Source organism: Coturnix japonica, chromosome 3, assembly GCF_001577835.2.
Source record: "Coturnix japonica isolate 7356 chromosome 3, Coturnix japonica 2.1, whole genome shotgun sequence".
Classification (NCBI taxonomy): Eukaryota; Metazoa; Chordata; class Aves; order Galliformes; family Phasianidae; genus Coturnix; species Coturnix japonica.
In genome coordinates this window covers 87584381-87601698 of record NC_029518.1, presented here as the reverse complement: position 1 = coordinate 87601698, position 17318 = coordinate 87584381, and the positions used below count along the sequence as shown (strand labels likewise).

The 17318-nt window shown below is 37.7% G+C and overlaps 1 protein-coding gene across 1 annotated transcript in view; it reads left to right on the top strand.

Moving 5' to 3' along the window:
* KIDINS220 (kinase D interacting substrate 220) overlaps nt 1–17318 on the top strand; it is a 50481-nt gene that overhangs the window by 10366 nt on the left and 22797 nt on the right. Inside the window, 13 exon segments of the mRNA XM_032443828.1 lie at nt 704–802; nt 1043–1141; nt 1952–2129; nt 2517–2681; nt 2853–3032; nt 3356–3521; nt 4412–4563; nt 6470–6759; nt 7166–7306; nt 7906–8149; nt 8321–8409; nt 8919–9063; nt 10274–10436. Of these exon segments, the coding sequence (XP_032299719.1) occupies nt 704–802; nt 1043–1141; nt 1952–2129; nt 2517–2681; nt 2853–3032; nt 3356–3521; nt 4412–4563; nt 6470–6759; nt 7166–7306; nt 7906–8149; nt 8321–8409; nt 8919–9063; nt 10274–10436 (2111 nt within the window).

Here is a 17318-nt window from a genome sequence, read left to right as displayed (position 1 = left end):
CCATTAAGTGGATTAATTCCATCCCATTAAAAATGTCATGTTGCAGGGCAGTTCTAAAGATAGAGAGTATATGTAACTGTAATGATATGCTAAGCAGCATTTTTTAGTTACTCTGTATAATGGTTGAAAAGCAAAGGGTTTAAGCAGAACTTATTGCACCGGCACTGCTAGTAAAGTAAAGGTTTAAACAGATTTAAAATAGTGAAGTATTTTAATACATCTAATGTTAGAATACCTGATACTTTTAACACTAATATTACGTTGGTATGGTACCCCTGTTGTCAGTAGTGTTAAGCCTGTTTTATCCCTGTATTTGGTTGGTTCCCTCTTTAACAAACTTCCTTGCTGCAATAAGCAGTTATTGTCAGTGGATTCTGTAATTTCTACCTGCCCTTCCCTTCTGTTTTTGTCCTTTGTATAGGATTCTGTTTATACTCATCCAAAATCTCTCTTAGCTGAGCTCAGCACTTAACTTTTATTTTAGGTTTGGCCTGCTTTGTTTTGTTGTGTTGTGGAAGGATTGCTGAGTTCTGCCTGGCTTCCCAGCACGTGTGTTCTTTGTGCTCCATCCCCGTGGATGACTCTGGGAGCTTAGGGGAGACCCTAAGCAGATAGAAAGTATAGTGATTGCATTTTATATATTGGTTTTGAAATGAATTGATTTGTGCTAAAGTGCTACTTTTTTTTTCTTCTTCCTTTTTAGGATAATAAAACTGCTTTGTATTGGGCAGTTGAGAAAGGAAATGCTACAATGGTGAGGGACATCTTGCAGTGCAACCCTGATACTGAAACATATACAAAGGTGAGTATAAGAGTTTTGAGAGCATGATTTGCTTTAACATCTTCTCTCCATCCCTGCGTAATGTTAAGATCATAATACCAAGTTCAGTTTTGGTGAACTATGAATATGTTATGTGCTGTTTCTAATAAATAGCTTATTTTTTCCTTCTTTCTGAAATACAGAACTTCTTTTCAGTGATGTTAAGGAAGGTTTAGTGTGTGTTTGTTTCTTTTTTAAGTTAGGCTTTGCTTTTACTTTCAGGATGGAGAGACACCACTTATCAAGGCAACCAAGATGAGAAATATTGAAATAGTAGAGCTTCTTCTGGACAAAGGAGCAAAGGTCTCTGCTGTAGACAAGGTAAGGAATATTTATTTGTTCATTTACTTCAGTATATTTAATCATTTTAGTTTTGCAACCGATTTTATAGTGAACTGTCGAGACTAAAACAGGAAGAGGTTTTATTTCAGTCATGTGAATGGAGATGTTTCTGTGTCAGGAATAAGAATTACTGACTCTTAACATGCTCAAAAAAGAGTGAAGATATGGTTAATTGTCAGTCATTTTTTATTTTGATTATTAGCCACTAAACAAAGCAGGGCCAAAGATGAATAACAGTAATTTCTTACTGACCTCTTTGGTAAACCTCTTAAGTACAGGAGTATTTATTTGATACTGTAATTAGGTATAATAAGGCAGCTTTTACTCTGAAGCTTTTTTGAGAGATCTGTGCAGACACTGAAGTAATTTTGCTGTCGAGAATCTCTTATTCTATAAAGGTCTCTGAATTTGCTAGCAGACTCTTGTTTCTGAATAGAGACAGCAGTTCTGTGAATGCTGAAAGAAGATAATGCCTGAACTTTTGCATTATTGGGCCTTTGCCTTTTCAAACTTATAGAATATTTTTTTCAAGGGGGGAAAAAAGCCGGCTGTAAGGTTTAATGCTATGAAGAATTCCTTAAGATGTATTGCAAGTAAATAATGCACTTGAGGGGATATGGAACAGATTTTCTATGTGGTGGGACTTAATAGGTCAGATTTGAGGTCGAAAGTAATAATCCTGAAGATCTTTTCCAACCTAAATGATTCTCTGATTCTTTGCCTTTTCATCTTATGAATTCATGTTGGATGGTACTAGCTTTTGTTTTTTTCTTTTTAACTGAACTGCAGAAAGGAGATACCCCACTTCATATCGCTATTCGGGGAAGAAGCCGTAAACTTGCTGAACTACTCTTGCGAAACCCAAAAGATGGTAGATTGCTTTATAGACCCAACAAAGCAGGAGAAACACCTTACAACATTGACTGCAGCCACCAGAAGAGTATTTTAACGCAGATATTTGGAGCTAGTAAGTGAAAGTATTGGTCTAACACTGGTCAAACATGCCTTTTAATTTTAACCCTTGTACTGTGACATCAGATGCTACGCCATTTCTCTTAATCATTTTTACTTAAATCTTGGTTATGTAAGAGTTTTCTTTCAATTGCTGTGATTTTGTTGGACAATTTGTAGTAAGCTTTAATAGCTTTGTTAATTGCCTAACATTTATATAGATAATCAGTGTTCCTTCAAACAAGAATGCAACAGTAATAATCCGGTGTTAATAACACTGATAATATATGAGAGGTTTATACATACAAATATAGGTAAACCTGTCATCGTTTTATGTATCAGGATTGTCATACTGATAGGATTTCTTAAAACACAGCTCTATAACACAGTATTCATCTTACAGGACACTTGTCTCCCACGGAATCTGATGGCGACATGCTGGGTTATGATCTGTACAGCAGTGCTTTGGCAGATATTCTGAGTGAACCAACCATGCAGCCACCTATTTGTGTGGGTTTATATGCTCAATGGGGAAGTGGAAAATCTTTCCTGCTCAAGAAACTAGAAGGTAAAATTTGATGTGGGCATTTCCCATGAGTTCAGATACACCTATGGAAATGATCACATAGGCGTTAATAGTTTTTGCAGCAGCCACTTCATTACGTGGGGATCTTCATAATAATTTCTGTGCTTTTTGGTCTAGAATGGATTAACATGTTTACTGGCTTTTGTTTTTCAGATGAAATGAAGACTTTTGCAGGACAGCAGATTGAACCTCTGTTTCAGTTTTCCTGGCTGATTGTGTTCCTCACACTTTTGCTCTGTGGAGGTTTGGGTTTATTGCTTGCTTTCACAGTGGATGCAAAGCTCGGAATAGCAGTGTCACTCAGCTTATTAGCAGTGCTCTACATTTTCTTCAGTAAGTCTGTTTTGTGTGAAGTTTCTGATGGCTTTTGCTAAATGCCTATTCTTAGAATTGGTTTTTGTTTTGTAGACAAACTTTGTTTTAGGAAACAAAACTGACTTTGTAGAAAGTAAGACCTTCTTTAACCCTTTCCTTTGTGTGTACTTTGTGAGAAGATGGCCTTGAAAACAGACAAAAGCCATGCATATTAGCTTCACTGTGTTGCTATTATCTTTCTCATTTCTGTTGACGTTCATTAAACTTCACTCTGTATGAGCTTCATGATTCCATTCAGTTGTGAATATTGACTAAAACAAACTTATTTTTCCTTCTTCTAGCTGTAATTTATTTCGGTGGTCGAAGAGAAGGTGAGAGCTGGAACTGGGCCTGGGTACTAAGTACAAGACTGGCAAGGCACATTGGATACTTAGAGTTGCTTCTCAAACTCATGTTCGTAAACCCACCAGAGTTACCAGAGCAAACCACTAAAGCTTTACCTGTGAGGTTGGTTATTTCACTTAGTCCTGAATGAATCACGTTTGCTCTGACACTTTCCAGACTGCTTGTGTTTATGTGTATGTATGCTGTCCTGTGAAAAACTATTATGATTCCTGTTTGGAGAACAGCAGCCATAAAGGCTGATGCAAGTAAATTCTTGTGTTTGTAAAGATCAAGAAACGGCTCTGTCAAATTACTGTTGCTACTCTGTGCCAAAGTCTGTGAAAGGTTCTGCTTTTTGGTGGAGGTGTGAGGTTGTTTTCTTGTGGGTTTTTTTGTTGTTTTGTTTTTAATTAAGTTGTGACAAAGAAAGTAAGAAGGTTGTAGTGAGCTATACCAGAGAATTATGCTTAATGCTTATTTCACTGGTTATTATTGTTAGGATATCTTTTAAAGACTTTTTTTCTTTTCTTGCAAGTAGAGCATCAAGCTGCTCAAAGCTTATTGTAAGCAAGAAAAAAATTAGACTGTGTTTTGTGGTTTTGTATACTGCTGTCATTTAGAAGCTGTTATTTTAGCCCAGTGGTGCTTTTATGTGGTGTTCTTCTGTATGTTTTTTGATCTACCATAAATACTTGAAGGTACTTGTTGACTTCATGCTTTGGGTTCGTGAAGATGTCTTTGTTTGTACTGTTGTCTGAGATACCATTATTCTTATCTAAGTTTTAGGATAGGAAGTGAGCCAAAAAAGTTGATAATGGGATAAATATGTAATTTTATGTTAGAGATTACAAAAAAAAAAAAAGGATTCTAGATGTTTTCCCACATGGGTGGAAAAAACAAATAAAAGAAATCTTTCAGCTACTGATACGTGGGAAGATTTTTGCCTCGGTGGTCTAAAACTACTTGAAGCTTTCCAAAGTAAATAACATGGATGGCTTTTTTTTCTCTTTCAGATTTTTGTTCACGGACTACAATAGACTGTCCAGTGTAGGTGGAGAGACTTCGCTGGCTGAGATGATTGCTACCCTCTCTGATGCATGTGAAAGAGAATTTGGTTTCTTAGCAACAAGGCTATTTCGAGTTTTCAAGACAGAAGATACACAAGGTTTTTATTACCTGAGTGGCATTTCTGATTATACCATTTCAATGCACCGTTATTAGGGGTTCTGTTCCTCGCATTAGAAGCTCTTTTTAGAAAGTGCTGTAATCATGCAGAAAGGGAATTTCTTTTCATTGTCTTGGAGAGAAAAATGCTCTGTTTTGTTTATCTTGATTTGTATTAACAAATGCGGTGAGATGAAATGAAGTATTCTTACTTGATCCAAGTGGAAGAAACTTTTTCTGTCCCATCTGCAGATTGCTGAAAAAAAATAAGCAGAACCGTGTGTGGTGTTGTGAGGTAAAGGGGACTTTTTTTTATAGAACTAATTTCTGCTTTAAGTTCAGTTTCAGTCAGTTACTCCTCAGGTAGTCTTGAACTGATCACACGTTGAGGAATCTGTGGGATGCCAACTTTTGTCCCACTTATATTCTTCAGAGTCCAAAGCGTATCCTGTGTGCCAAACAGAACTTGCTCTTCATTATTTTTTCTTAAATTCATTGTATGTTCTTTATCAAGCTGTTCCGTGGATTTTTTTTCTCCCTTGTTTGCTGTATTAGGCATTTTCTAGTTTGTCTCCTTCATTGAAGTTCTCATTAACTTCAGCTTTTACGGTGCTGTAGTTTCTCTGGAAGCGAGGTTTGATTTAGTACTGGTTCTTGTGATAAGCCATAGCAATTGCCCATTCCTCTTCACCTGTCCTAGCTTTGTCTTGTGTTCCTTGGCCCTGCTGCCTTCTTGTGCTCTTTCTAATTCTGTATTTGATGATCTTACAACCACCTCTCCTTGTCTCCTGATGTTTATAGACATTCCATATGGTTTTCCTTATCTTTAATGTCTGTTATGTCTCTACGCTCACAGACATTTAGTTGCCATTTCTTTGTTGATTTGTAAATCTCCCTGTAATCCATTTCTGTCTCTTTCTATTTAGAGGAGAATTACATCCCTACTTATATTCACTTCTAGACGTCTTTATCTGAGTCTTTATTCTTCGTTTCTTACCCTTCAGTCCTGTCATTGTGCATTTCTGTTGCTTTGTACTGCATCACAAACCTGTCTGTCATCTTAGGGCAGTAATGGGAAAGACCTTTCCAGCTTAAACTCTGGTCTAAGGTATCATATGTGGTTTGAAATTCTTTCAGAGTAGCTTTTTTTCATTGAAGTTCAAATATTGATTTTTTGCTTTCATCATTTTCAGTTAGACTATTACTGTATTCTCTATTTTTGACATGGACAAGTGTTGAATTTCTCTGCTTGTACATTTCCCAAAGGCAGAAGCTGCTACTTTGATTAAAACAAAGAAAAAGCCTGTTCCTTAAATTCTTAGGTCTGCTAAGCCAACAACTTCAATATTCTGTTGTCTCTTCCTTATCAATCCTATGTAAGTCAGGTTGTATTCTTTGAGGCTCTTGTGATCCATCTGCTCTTTGTTTGCCCTGTAGAAGTGTTAGCATTCAGGAAAGGGTAAACCTAGGGCTGCCATCTCAAATTGTGGCTTGCATTTTTGAGTCATTTCTCCAATGAAAATGCTGTCAGGTTACCTAAGGATCGTATTTCTGTTGAAAACCAGCTAGTTACTTCACTGTTTGCTTACAACGTGTAGAAATACGCTTAAGTGAGAGATGCGATAAAAGGGGTGATATCATTGGTGTGAAGCTGCTTAACGAAGGTTGTTTCAATCCAGTGTGGATTTCTTGAAACGTACAGAAGACTAAAGAAATCTCTCTGCTTTATGATTTCCAAGATTTTTAGCAAATTTAGGTGATTTTTTTTTTTTTTAACTTTTGTAACTGAGCAGTAAAAGTACACTGACCTTTGGTGCAAATTATTGTATGTACACAAGTTAATATATTTTGAATTCCCCTGTGATGACATCTTATGTTCATTGTAACAGCAAATACTTATTTTCTAGGTAAAAAGAAATGGAAGAAAACATGCTGTCTCCCATCCTTTGTGATTTTCCTGTTCATATTGTCCTGTGTTGTTTCTGCGATTGCCCTGCTGGCCATTTTTAATGTAGAGCCAACAAACATGACAGTGAATGCTATTCTTATATCAGTTACATGTGTTGTTGGCTTGGCCTTTATCTTGAATTGTCGAACATGGTGGCAAGTGATGGATTCAGTTTTGAATTCCCAAAGAAAACGTCTTCACCACGCTGCCTCCAAGCTTCACAAGCTGAAAAGTGAGGGATTCATGAAGGTAAGTGTTTCTTTGAATTAGCCACTGAAAGAAATGGACCCAGCCCCCCCAACTTACTAAGAGCTTGCTTTAGGTGGTGAGACTAGAAAGAATAACTCCTTAAACATTCTAAAGGTGAACAACCAAGCCCAAGGGTGATTTGTTACTTCAAAGCAGAAAATGCTGTGCTGCTGTACGTTTCAATGCAACTAGAAGAACAAATGGTTTGGAAGAGAGATATTTAGGACTCTTGCACTTCTGGGAGGGTTTTCAGATTTTATAAGCGTTGATTTTTATAAACGTAACAAAGTATTTTTGGGCTAAGTAATAATCTGTCAAAGAAATCAGGTGCATTTTTTTGAGATGTAAGTATTATAACTATGTTCTTTCCTTCTTTGCTTTTCCTTTTTTTGTTTTTTTTCCTTAGGTTTTGAAATGCGAAGTGGAGCTGATGGCCAGAATGGCAAAAACCATTGATAGCTTCACTCAGAATCAGACAAGACTTGTTGTAATTATTGATGGATTGGATGCTTGCGAGCAGGACAAAGTTTTACAAATGCTCGATACTGTGAGTTGGATCATTATACAGAGATGAGCTCTGGATTTCTTCCTAACATAGATTACTCAGATACATCTGATTATTTCACTTACTTTAGAATGAAAGCACACATACAGAGTCTCTGTTGCATTATAGTCATTTTTAAACATTTGTGTGCACAAGCATAGCTGTAACAATAAGAGGAAAAGCTTTCAGAAGTTGAAAATTACATTGTAGCAGGACTATACGTGATTGTAAATGGAAAATGTTTTGAAATCAGCGGGTGCTAATTACTAGAAAACGAATCTTTTTGAAACAAACTTACGTTGTTTGAAGAGTGTTTGGTTCTTTTTGAAGTACTTCAGATGACAGATACTTAAATGGTAAATATTTCAGGGGCTATGAGATTGCTGCATAATATTTTCTCTGTTTTAAGTACTTCTGCTAATGTGTCAAGTATGTTTATTTCTAACTGTGGATGAGTACCTAACATTAGACATGTCATATTGAAGAAACTGACATCTTTGATGTCCCTTGTTCTGTCTAGGACAGAGTGAATATAAAATGTTGCCTCAGATGTTCAGATGATTCATGCTTAGTAACAGGGCTTACTATCTCCTTTCTTACAGGTGCGTGTCTTGTTTTCCAAAGGCCCATTTATTGCTATTTTTGCGAGTGACCCACACATCATTATAAAAGCTATTAACCAGAATCTCAACAGTGTCCTACGTGACTCAAACATAAACGGACACGATTACATGCGGAATATAGTCCATTTGCCTGTTTTTCTGAATAGTCGAGGACTAAGTAATGCAAAAAAGCTGATGGTAGCTTCAACAACCAATGGGGACGTTCCTTACACAGACAACGCAGGTAAAGTTATGCAGGAGAGTAATACTGAGGTTCCAAAAACAATGGTAAGCTCTGTTTCATGGAACAAGCTAATTAAGTAATTTGTAGATGATTAAAGTTATTATATAATGCAGTCACATGTATATGAGTGGAGAAAATGCCTTTTGTTTTTTTGTTATTTTTCCCTGATAGGATTGCATGAAGAGATTGACAGAAGAGTTTCTCAGAACAGTCTTGGAGAGATGACCAAGCTTGGCAGCAAAACGGCTCTCAATAGGCGGGTGAGAGATGTTATACTAAGTGGTCCAGTACTAGTAATAGAGCTTTTTTTTCCCTATTCTTCTCTCTTCTTTCATGTACTTAATGGCATCAACTTTGAAGACTTACCAAACCATTCCTGGGAAGTCAGAGTGTGTGTATAGGAGAACTATATTCCTAAATCAGCAAACTGATGTTTTACTAAAGAAGAGAAGCTGTGCTCATTCACTGAAGTGTTCTTTTCCTCAAAGCTTCAAATTCAGGAACTGGTGGTATGATTAATGAAGCTTTCTGTGAATGCTGAAATGATACAGCATACTATTTAAGTGCTATGTCAAATGTTACGTAGTATGTCAGAGTTAAATTCAGCTAAATTTTATTTTTTTCTTATTATTTTTATGGTATTTCAGCCTCACAGGTTTAAGACCTTGTGAATATATGCTTTATATTGAAGTAAAATTAATTCAATTTCAGGTACATAAATTACTTTGTTACTGATCAGTACCTCTTGCCTTTGTGTGTCGCTTATCAGGATACTTACCGAAGACGTCAGATGCAGCGCACCATTACTCGCCAGATGTCCTTTGACTTGACCAAGCTTTTGGTTACAGAGGATTGGTTCAGTGATATCAGTCCTCAGACCATGAGAAGATTACTAAATATAGTTTCGGTGACAGGTAAGCGTTGCACTTATTTTCCTGTGATATGAAGGCTAATTAGAAAACCTAAGGGATTTGTGGATTTGTCAGATGTATTGTCTTAAATATTAAAAATATTTTAAAACTTTGACATGCAAATTTATTATGCTAAATATGTGTTAAAGAACCTCACTAAATGATGAATGGTAGGACACTGTACAGGTAGATACCTAAGTGAATAGTGGTGTGTTTTGAAGGAAGAGGGCACTGTTGTGTTTTAACAGACCCAGTATTAATCAGGTTATCATAAGTTCTTAGTTTATGAAAATAGAATTTCTGAACTTCTAATGCCTAATAAAAATTGAGTGCTAGGATGACTGATGCTCTCCTACCCTACCAGTAATACCAACAACAAAATATGTTTGGTGACCTGCCTTTGTAGGATAACGTTGAATGCTTAAGTTACAAAATCTTGCAAATTTCTAATGAGAACTGAATCATTTGAAAGAGAGAATTGTGGGAGCAAAACTTTCACAGGAGCAGAAATAGTGCAGTTGTCTGCATGCATATGAAGCATAGCACTGAGTAAATGTAGCTGTATTGCCTATTCTGAGTGCAGGTCAGAAATTGCTATGTCACTCTTGCATGGCACATAGATGGAGCTAATAAACCTGCTGCAGCAGTACAGTGAACAGTAACTGCTGATTATGAACGATAACATCATGAAGAACTCCAAGAGCAGAGCCTTCAAGCTGTAAATTAAATGTCATGTCACCAATATGAATGCAGTTCTGTAGGGGAAAAAAAAAGTTGCTTAACCTTATGAACTTGGTTCACTCCTCCCTTTTCTGTCTTCTGAAATGAGCTTTGTTTGTAATTCAGACCTTGTCTTATTAACTGAAAGCTATTTTTCATTTATAGCTTTGAAATTCACTGATATTTGGCTGATAAAGATGACAGTTCTGGTTATTTCTTTTGACTGTATTTTGCATCCCAGTACACAGAAGATCTTTCACCATATTAGCATGAGTTTTGTGAACTTCTGTATTTAATTTTGTTGAAGTTTGCCTGTAACAGAATGAGACCACTTAGCTGGAAGCTGAAGTTGACAGTTATAGTACCAGAAACTACTTAAATCAGGATAAGGGACATAAGGACATATGTAATTGTTACTTCGGATATCTTTCAAAAGGGGAGAGAAAAAGCACAGCAAAAAAACCAACTGTGTTTCTTTTATCTGTTGTATTAGGTCGCTTATTGAGAGCAAATCAAATCACCTTCAATTGGGATAGGCTTGCTAGTTGGATCAATCTCACAGAGCAGTGGCCATATAGAACGTCGTGGCTCATACTGCATCTTGAAGAGACTGAAGGTGTTCCAGATCAGCTGACTTTAAAAACCATCTATGAGAGGTAGGTGGATGGTATGTGGTTTGAATAATTAAAATAATCATTAAAAATGATTATTGAAATATCATGGCTTTCAAACAGTGATGTAGTTGTAATCTAGAATTCCTAGTCTTCCATTAACTTCTGGCAACTTTTAAAATGACACTTACCACTATTTAGTGCACCGTGTATTCTTTGGATTAAAAACAAAGAGCAGTATACTGGAATTCTTTTACAGGTAACTGTGTGTTTGTTTCTTGATATAACTTTTCTCTCTACCATGGTCAAGCTAAGTTTCTTTAGTTAGAAATCAGGATCTGCGTAAGGTCTGCGAACTGCCTTTAGTCTTAAAGATCTCTGCAGTTTTGGTGCTCTGTTAATGATGTGCTCAAGGATATAGCAGCTTTTTTTTTACTGAAATTGAAGAGTGTGAAGGTGGAACATGAGTTCTTTCTTAGTTGCTGATACAAGTTGCTATCCGTAAGTGCAGTCTACATATTGCATCTGAGTGCAAGAGGTGTTGCCAGTGAACGTGGCTGTCTAGATCCAGGCTGCTTGTGAGAAAAGAAATGTGGATAGTGAGAAGTGACCAGGTGGCAATAAGATGGTAAAATTGTCATTTTCTGATTGAATAAGATGACAAATATTGCAGTATTTTTATTTTTAACACAGATTTTCAATTCCAGACCAGTTGGTATGAGAAAAATCCACAGAAGTACAGATAATGTCTCATATCAGACATTTTTCTTTAATGCTACCGAAAATGGTAAAACCTCAGCTGTCTTTCCTTTTAAAGTTATGAAACAGGTTTAAATTAAGCCATCTTAGGGCCAAACTGATAGATGATTTTGTCCTGAGAAAGAAATACAGTCTGTGCTACTATTTCTGAAAGATTTTGATGCTGTATCTAAGCAAAACTTTTTTTTAATGGATATAGATTCTTTTCTTCATCTTTTCTTCATTCCCTGTCACCTGCATCAGGGAGGGTTAGGCTGAGTATTAGGAAAAGGTGCTTCACCACAGGGTAGTGGGCATGGAACAGGCTCTGCAGGGCAGTGGGCACAGCCCCAAGCTGCCAGAGCTCACAGAACATTTGAATGGCACAGTCATAGGGTTTGGATTTTGTGGTCCTTTGTGGAGCCAGGGGTTGAACTTGATGATCTTTATCTTCCAGCTTAAGAAATTCTATTCTGATTCATTGCTTAACAGCAGAGGATAATCAGTATTGTCAAATACTTGTTGTTGGGCTTCTGCTGAAATTTTTTGGAACAACTATTTTAATCATACATTGTTTAGTCTGTTTCATGCAATCCTGTTTGTTCTGATAAAGGGTAAATACAGGAGATTTGTGCTCTGAAATAATTAGGGAAGCACATTCTTTTCACTAATTCAAATTCCAGTTCATTTCTTCACCCTGTTGACAAGTTGCACATGCTTGTTTAACTTGCTTGAGAGATTTTAATCTTTTCTTCATACTGAGTGTCCATTAGGATGTTGGGATATTATTAATCTCTTGTGAGGTATAATACTTTCTTTTACCTAGAAAGCCTGTATGAGGTCTTTGCATTACTAGCTACAGCTGTATACCTGAAGCTAGTTTGTGGTACTAATTAGTGCCTTTTGATTAATGAGCATCAGCAGTGCTTAATCACTTCAGAATGAATAAAGTCCAGTGCTGTCTTCAAGACATAATGGCCTGTTTGTGATTTCTGAGGATCCGAAGGTGATATAAGAGACCTGAATTGTTCTCAAAAACATGCACTAGTGACTCCAGTGTAACATTAAATCTGTAATGAACCAACTTGAGGAGAAGGAAAGAACAGGAACAATTGAATGCAGAAGGCTTATTCAGGTTCTGGATTATTGGTCGTTAGTACAGACACTTGAATGGTTGCCAGTGTCAGGTTTTATTCAGGTGTGGAGGAGATGCATGAAACCTGCCACACAATGTTGCCTCTTGCTATGCAGGTTGTATCTGGAAGTAGTATTGTCACTTGAGTAGCTTGCAGATTCATAATATAGACATGAATAAGTTTATTTATAAGTTTATAGTGTTTAAAGGATCTGTAACGTGAAACAACAGTGAAGAACCCTGTGCCGTCTCTTGGTTAAAACAAACAAAACCTGTCATAATAACACCCTCGCTCCATGCTTAGGAAGAGTTGATGCATCTCTCACACTCTTTTGTTGAACCTATGTAAGGAACTAAATTTACAGCTCTCCTAATATAGAGACAAAGCTGAGATCTCATCTGTCTGATGATTTGGGCAATTGTGTTCACCATATGCTGAGTATGAAAAGGTCTGTGAACTCTCCTCTGGGATTATCTGATGCTCTGAAAATTCTGTTTTATTCAAAATAATCCTTTCATTGTATAGCAGTGTATTGCTGCTCTTCATCTACAACTGTTTGAAGTAATTTGGCTTCAATATATCTGCTCCTGTATCAATTCAAAATAGAGTATTTAATTTAGCTCCTCTTTTAGAACTTCAATCTCTGTTTTCATAGGTTTTCTAGTTGAAGGAACAGCTTTCCCATTTGGAGTGCCACGAATAGATACCAGATTTCTGTACTTTTATAGCTCCTACTCCTGTACCAAGTGCTTGTTACTTCTTCCCTGGCTTTTATTCTGGAAGGAGTTATTTGAAAATGTTTTGGTACTTAAGAACATGAACCAGAATGTAATTACTTTCCTTCGATTTTGATGCATTTCTGAGCTGTAAGTGTATGAGGAGAGGGGGCTGCTCGGACACCTCCTTTGAAGATGGCAATTTCAGAGATTCTTTTTTATATGTAGAGTTTTCAACTTGTGATTGCTTCCTCTATATGGGGACAGTGCTTTGATGGTACAGTCGCTGTCCAGTGCTAGGTCTCCCTTGCAGTGATTGACCCATCGGGTAGGTCTGTTATAGGTGCCTTCAACTGAAGACTTGCAACAGATACCTCAGGTGTGCACTGAGGGTGTGACAAGAGGTGACAAACCCCTTGTACAGCTGTTGCGTGGCTCTCTCTGGAGGCAGGCAGCTCCCAGCTGTTCCCTGCCAGCAGTCGGTGCCGGCAGGTGGCACTCGCACGGTGCTCTGCCTTGGCTCATGGTGCTCTGCTCTCAGGTACAGCATCTTTTCCACCAGGTGCTTTGTTTTTTGGTGCTGATTCAAAGAATAAACAATACCGAAGGTTTATCTAAAATGAAAAGAGTCGAGTAGTAGAGCATGAAGAAATGGAAGAATAAAATGGTCTGCAAACTGCATAGACAGGCTATGTAGTAAAGGGAGGGTCTGCCTGCTGTCACATCTCAGTGCTGTCTGTTGTAGTTAGGAAAACTGAACTAAGACAAATGAAAGCTGTCCTAGAACTATTCATCAGTTCCTTAGTGAAGCTGGAGTAGTCACCTCATGTACCTTTCACTTGGATGGTGTTGTGCCTCTCCAGGGTGGTGGCAGCACCTTATAGGATAATGTCTGTGAGTGCTGAATACTCAGAGCAAAAATTAAAGTGAGCATCACTTTGCAACATCTCTGTGGGCAGACTGTGAGCTAACACTGCTTACTTATCTCTTAGTAACAGGTAGATGTTCGTGTTATAGTTCTTTCTTTAGTAGATGGAAATAAGCCCATGCTTTTCAATTATGTCAAATTTTGAAGATAAATATTGAGTCTACACTGTTGGCTTTTTGTCTCCAGATTCTGGGAAAGCAAAGTCTTTAATCTTCATACTCCCTTCAACACGCCATATCATCTCACTTGTGTCCTCTTACTTGCCAGCATTTCTCTTTGCTGGTGTGGATCTCTACTTTGTTTGGCCTTCCAGTTGGTATACTTAGTGGCACCAGTATTTACTCTTTAGAGTTTGTCAGTTGCCTTTCCAAGTAATCTTTTGCCAATAGGTTTTTTTTTTATAATGTTCTTTTTACATTGATTTTAGTAGCGTACAGTTAGTATTTGTCTCTATTTATGTTGTGCTGAGTTCTCTTCTGTGTTACTGTAGAATCTCCCTAGCGTCAGTTCTGTGTAGTGCCAAGATGGCTTGTAGAAATTGCAGAAAGCAAAGGTTTGTAACCCTGAAAGGGGAGCAGAATACTTGGGCATTCTGTAAATGAAGTTGTCACTGTATTAAGTTGCCAGATTAAAGCAAGTTTCAACTGAACATTTGCAACTGATACTTTTCACACTTATAAACTAGCCAGCTATGGGAATGTGCTCTTGTGAAGACTACGTAAAATATCCATGACACTAGAATGAATATCAGTGCCAGATCTAAATAAAGGATGTATTGGGAAAAGCTGCAGTGGCTTTTGTAGAGTGAAGATACTTTTCATGAATTTGAATTTTCAGCAGAGCCGGTGAACACGTGAGGAAGGTGATGTCATGTCTTGAGATTTCAGAAGTTTTAAGCAAGATCCTGAGAACATTTCATGTATTAAAATTCAGGATAATAGGAGGTGAGATCCTGTGAGCATTCACGTGTGTTAAAACTTAGGGTAATTGCAGGGAAGATTGTTTGAGGAAAGCAGAACAGGGAAGCAAAAAGTAGGAGTAAGAGTTCCATGAGAAACTCCCTCCCTGACAGGGAGAAGATGCAATCTGGAGATTTAACCGGCACAGCTGTTTCACAGAGGGTTGCAGAAGAAACGATGAGCAAATTGCAGCTGGAAGTCATTGTGGATGTGTGTCGTAGCCTACTGGGAAAAATGACCTCATCGGTGAGGCTACTGATGTAGTTGTGGTCTGTGGATCTGCACCTATGAAGAAAATTCACAAATGCATTGCTGACAGATGAAGAAGTATGTTCAGCGCTCAACAGTGCGCGGAAAAGGAAATTGTGTCTTTAGGAGTTTTTAGCAAAGAGACGAAAGAAGTTTTTGTATTATACATGTCTGTGATGCAACTCCATTCTGATCGCTGCAGGATTATAGTCGCTGTATTTCAGAATGGATGTACCTAAGTCGAAAAGAGCTTAAGGGATGAGAAGAGCCCCAGTTTTACTTTAAATTTATTCTATGTGTATCAACACATGTTTTTTTTTCCTTTTTGTCCTGCTGTGAAGGATTCCAGTTTTGGTTTCCTTTGTAAAGCGTGCTTTTGTCTTTGTTTGGGATTCTCTGGTTCTCAAGACTGAGACACTGGAATCGTATTTCCCCTAGAGATCTTGGTTAATCATTTCAGTTTGAGGATCTGAGTTTTAACTGTCTTACTCTTTTTTTATATACCTTCTACTGTTTAAGGCAGTAGAAAGCAGTGATTAGATATTAACACCTTCTGAAGTAAAAATATTGATGTTAAAGCCAGTTATACAAGGGCAATATCTTCTCATTCCTTTTCCTCATTAAGTTGATTCACTGAATGAGATGAATCTGCTGAACATGTTTTCTTGTTTGTATCCTTATCGTGGCAGGAACTAAATCTGTAATGCTTTGTCTGTTGGAAGCTGCTCTTAAAAGTCACTGGAGCGATTCCGTATCCATCTTGCCAGTTGCACCTTGTCCTTGTGAGCTCTGAAGGTGTAGATGGGAGATGCTGCAGCTGTGAGCTAGTCAGTTCTTTTCTAGATATGGTGGCTTTACCAGTCTGTCACTTGTCGTGACTTTTAGTAGCTGGACTGCCTTTACGGCTTAAAGTCTGTTCCATGTGTTAAGGTTTACACAGATGGAAGTGGAACTTGAGGCATTCGTTAGTCTCTTGAGTTCAAGAGGAGGATTCAGAAAGTGACTAAACAAACCTGTAAACACTTGAAAAACTTTGGATGTCTGAATTTTTACCCCGAAATTACTGTAGGCAGAGACCTAAGCTGAGTTCTGTGGTTTTTCCTTGCACCTGAAGTTTATTCAAGATCATTGAGAGTCAGTAATTGAAGCTCTTAGAAAACATACACAAATAAATGTGGTTTGAGTGTGTTTACAGCAGGAGGAAAAGATCAGATTCAGCACTAACCACAGCAGCTAAGGCTACTTCAATAAAGAAAAAAAAAATACATGTGGAAGAGAGAGGCAGCAGTGACTGTTTTATGTAATACTCTGTGTGTAAAGTAGTTTTACCAGGTGTGTAGGGACAGCCTGTGTGGCCAATTGCAGAACCCTATCCTGGCAAGTGTGGTGAGTTGCCCATGTGGACAGAGTATGTGACCAGTAATTATAATTTGATAGATCCATGGTATTGCCTGCTCTCTCATGCAGTCTAGGTTACTTTCTGAATATAACTGTAGCCATTACGTGGTGAAACAGTGAGAAATGCAGCTGGTGTATCTAAGGAGATTGTACTGAAGGGGAGACCATGACTCGCTCTCTTAGTGCTTAAATATACTCGAGAGGAGAGAGTCCTTGTCCCCAGAACTGACTTTACATTTTGTTTAACGATGCAGCATTTGGTAGTCATACAACCTTCTATCTAGACGTTTCCTCCTGGCTAGTTCTGGGGTTGCTCTGCTTGTCATGCATGATGTCACAAGGGACATTCTTAACTCTCACTCTTTTCCCCGAGCTTTGCTCAAACTGAGGTACCAAGGCAGCTTTCTGAGGATATTGGCAAGTTATTGCTGGTCCCTGAATTTTTGTGACATGCCTATTCTTACACATCCATTCAAGATATTAGAACATGATAGCTTGGCTCAAGATAGAAGGAACGCTCACAAGCCATCTGTTCAGCTTAGGAGCTCCGCCCTTTACTTAATTTCCTTGAAAACGTGCTTCTTGGAAACCAAAGAAATCTATGAAAATCAAGATTCTTACATCTTTGGTTTTAAAAACTGAGAGATCTTCCAGGGTGAGAAAATGGTTGTGCTTTCCTCAGAGGTGTAAGTAGCCATTGTTTTAAACGCAGCAACATAAAATTCACAAATCACTGGCTGAATTTAACATCTGAGGTATATCCATGTATCTGTACATACTTAACCTGTGTTGGATGGCAAATC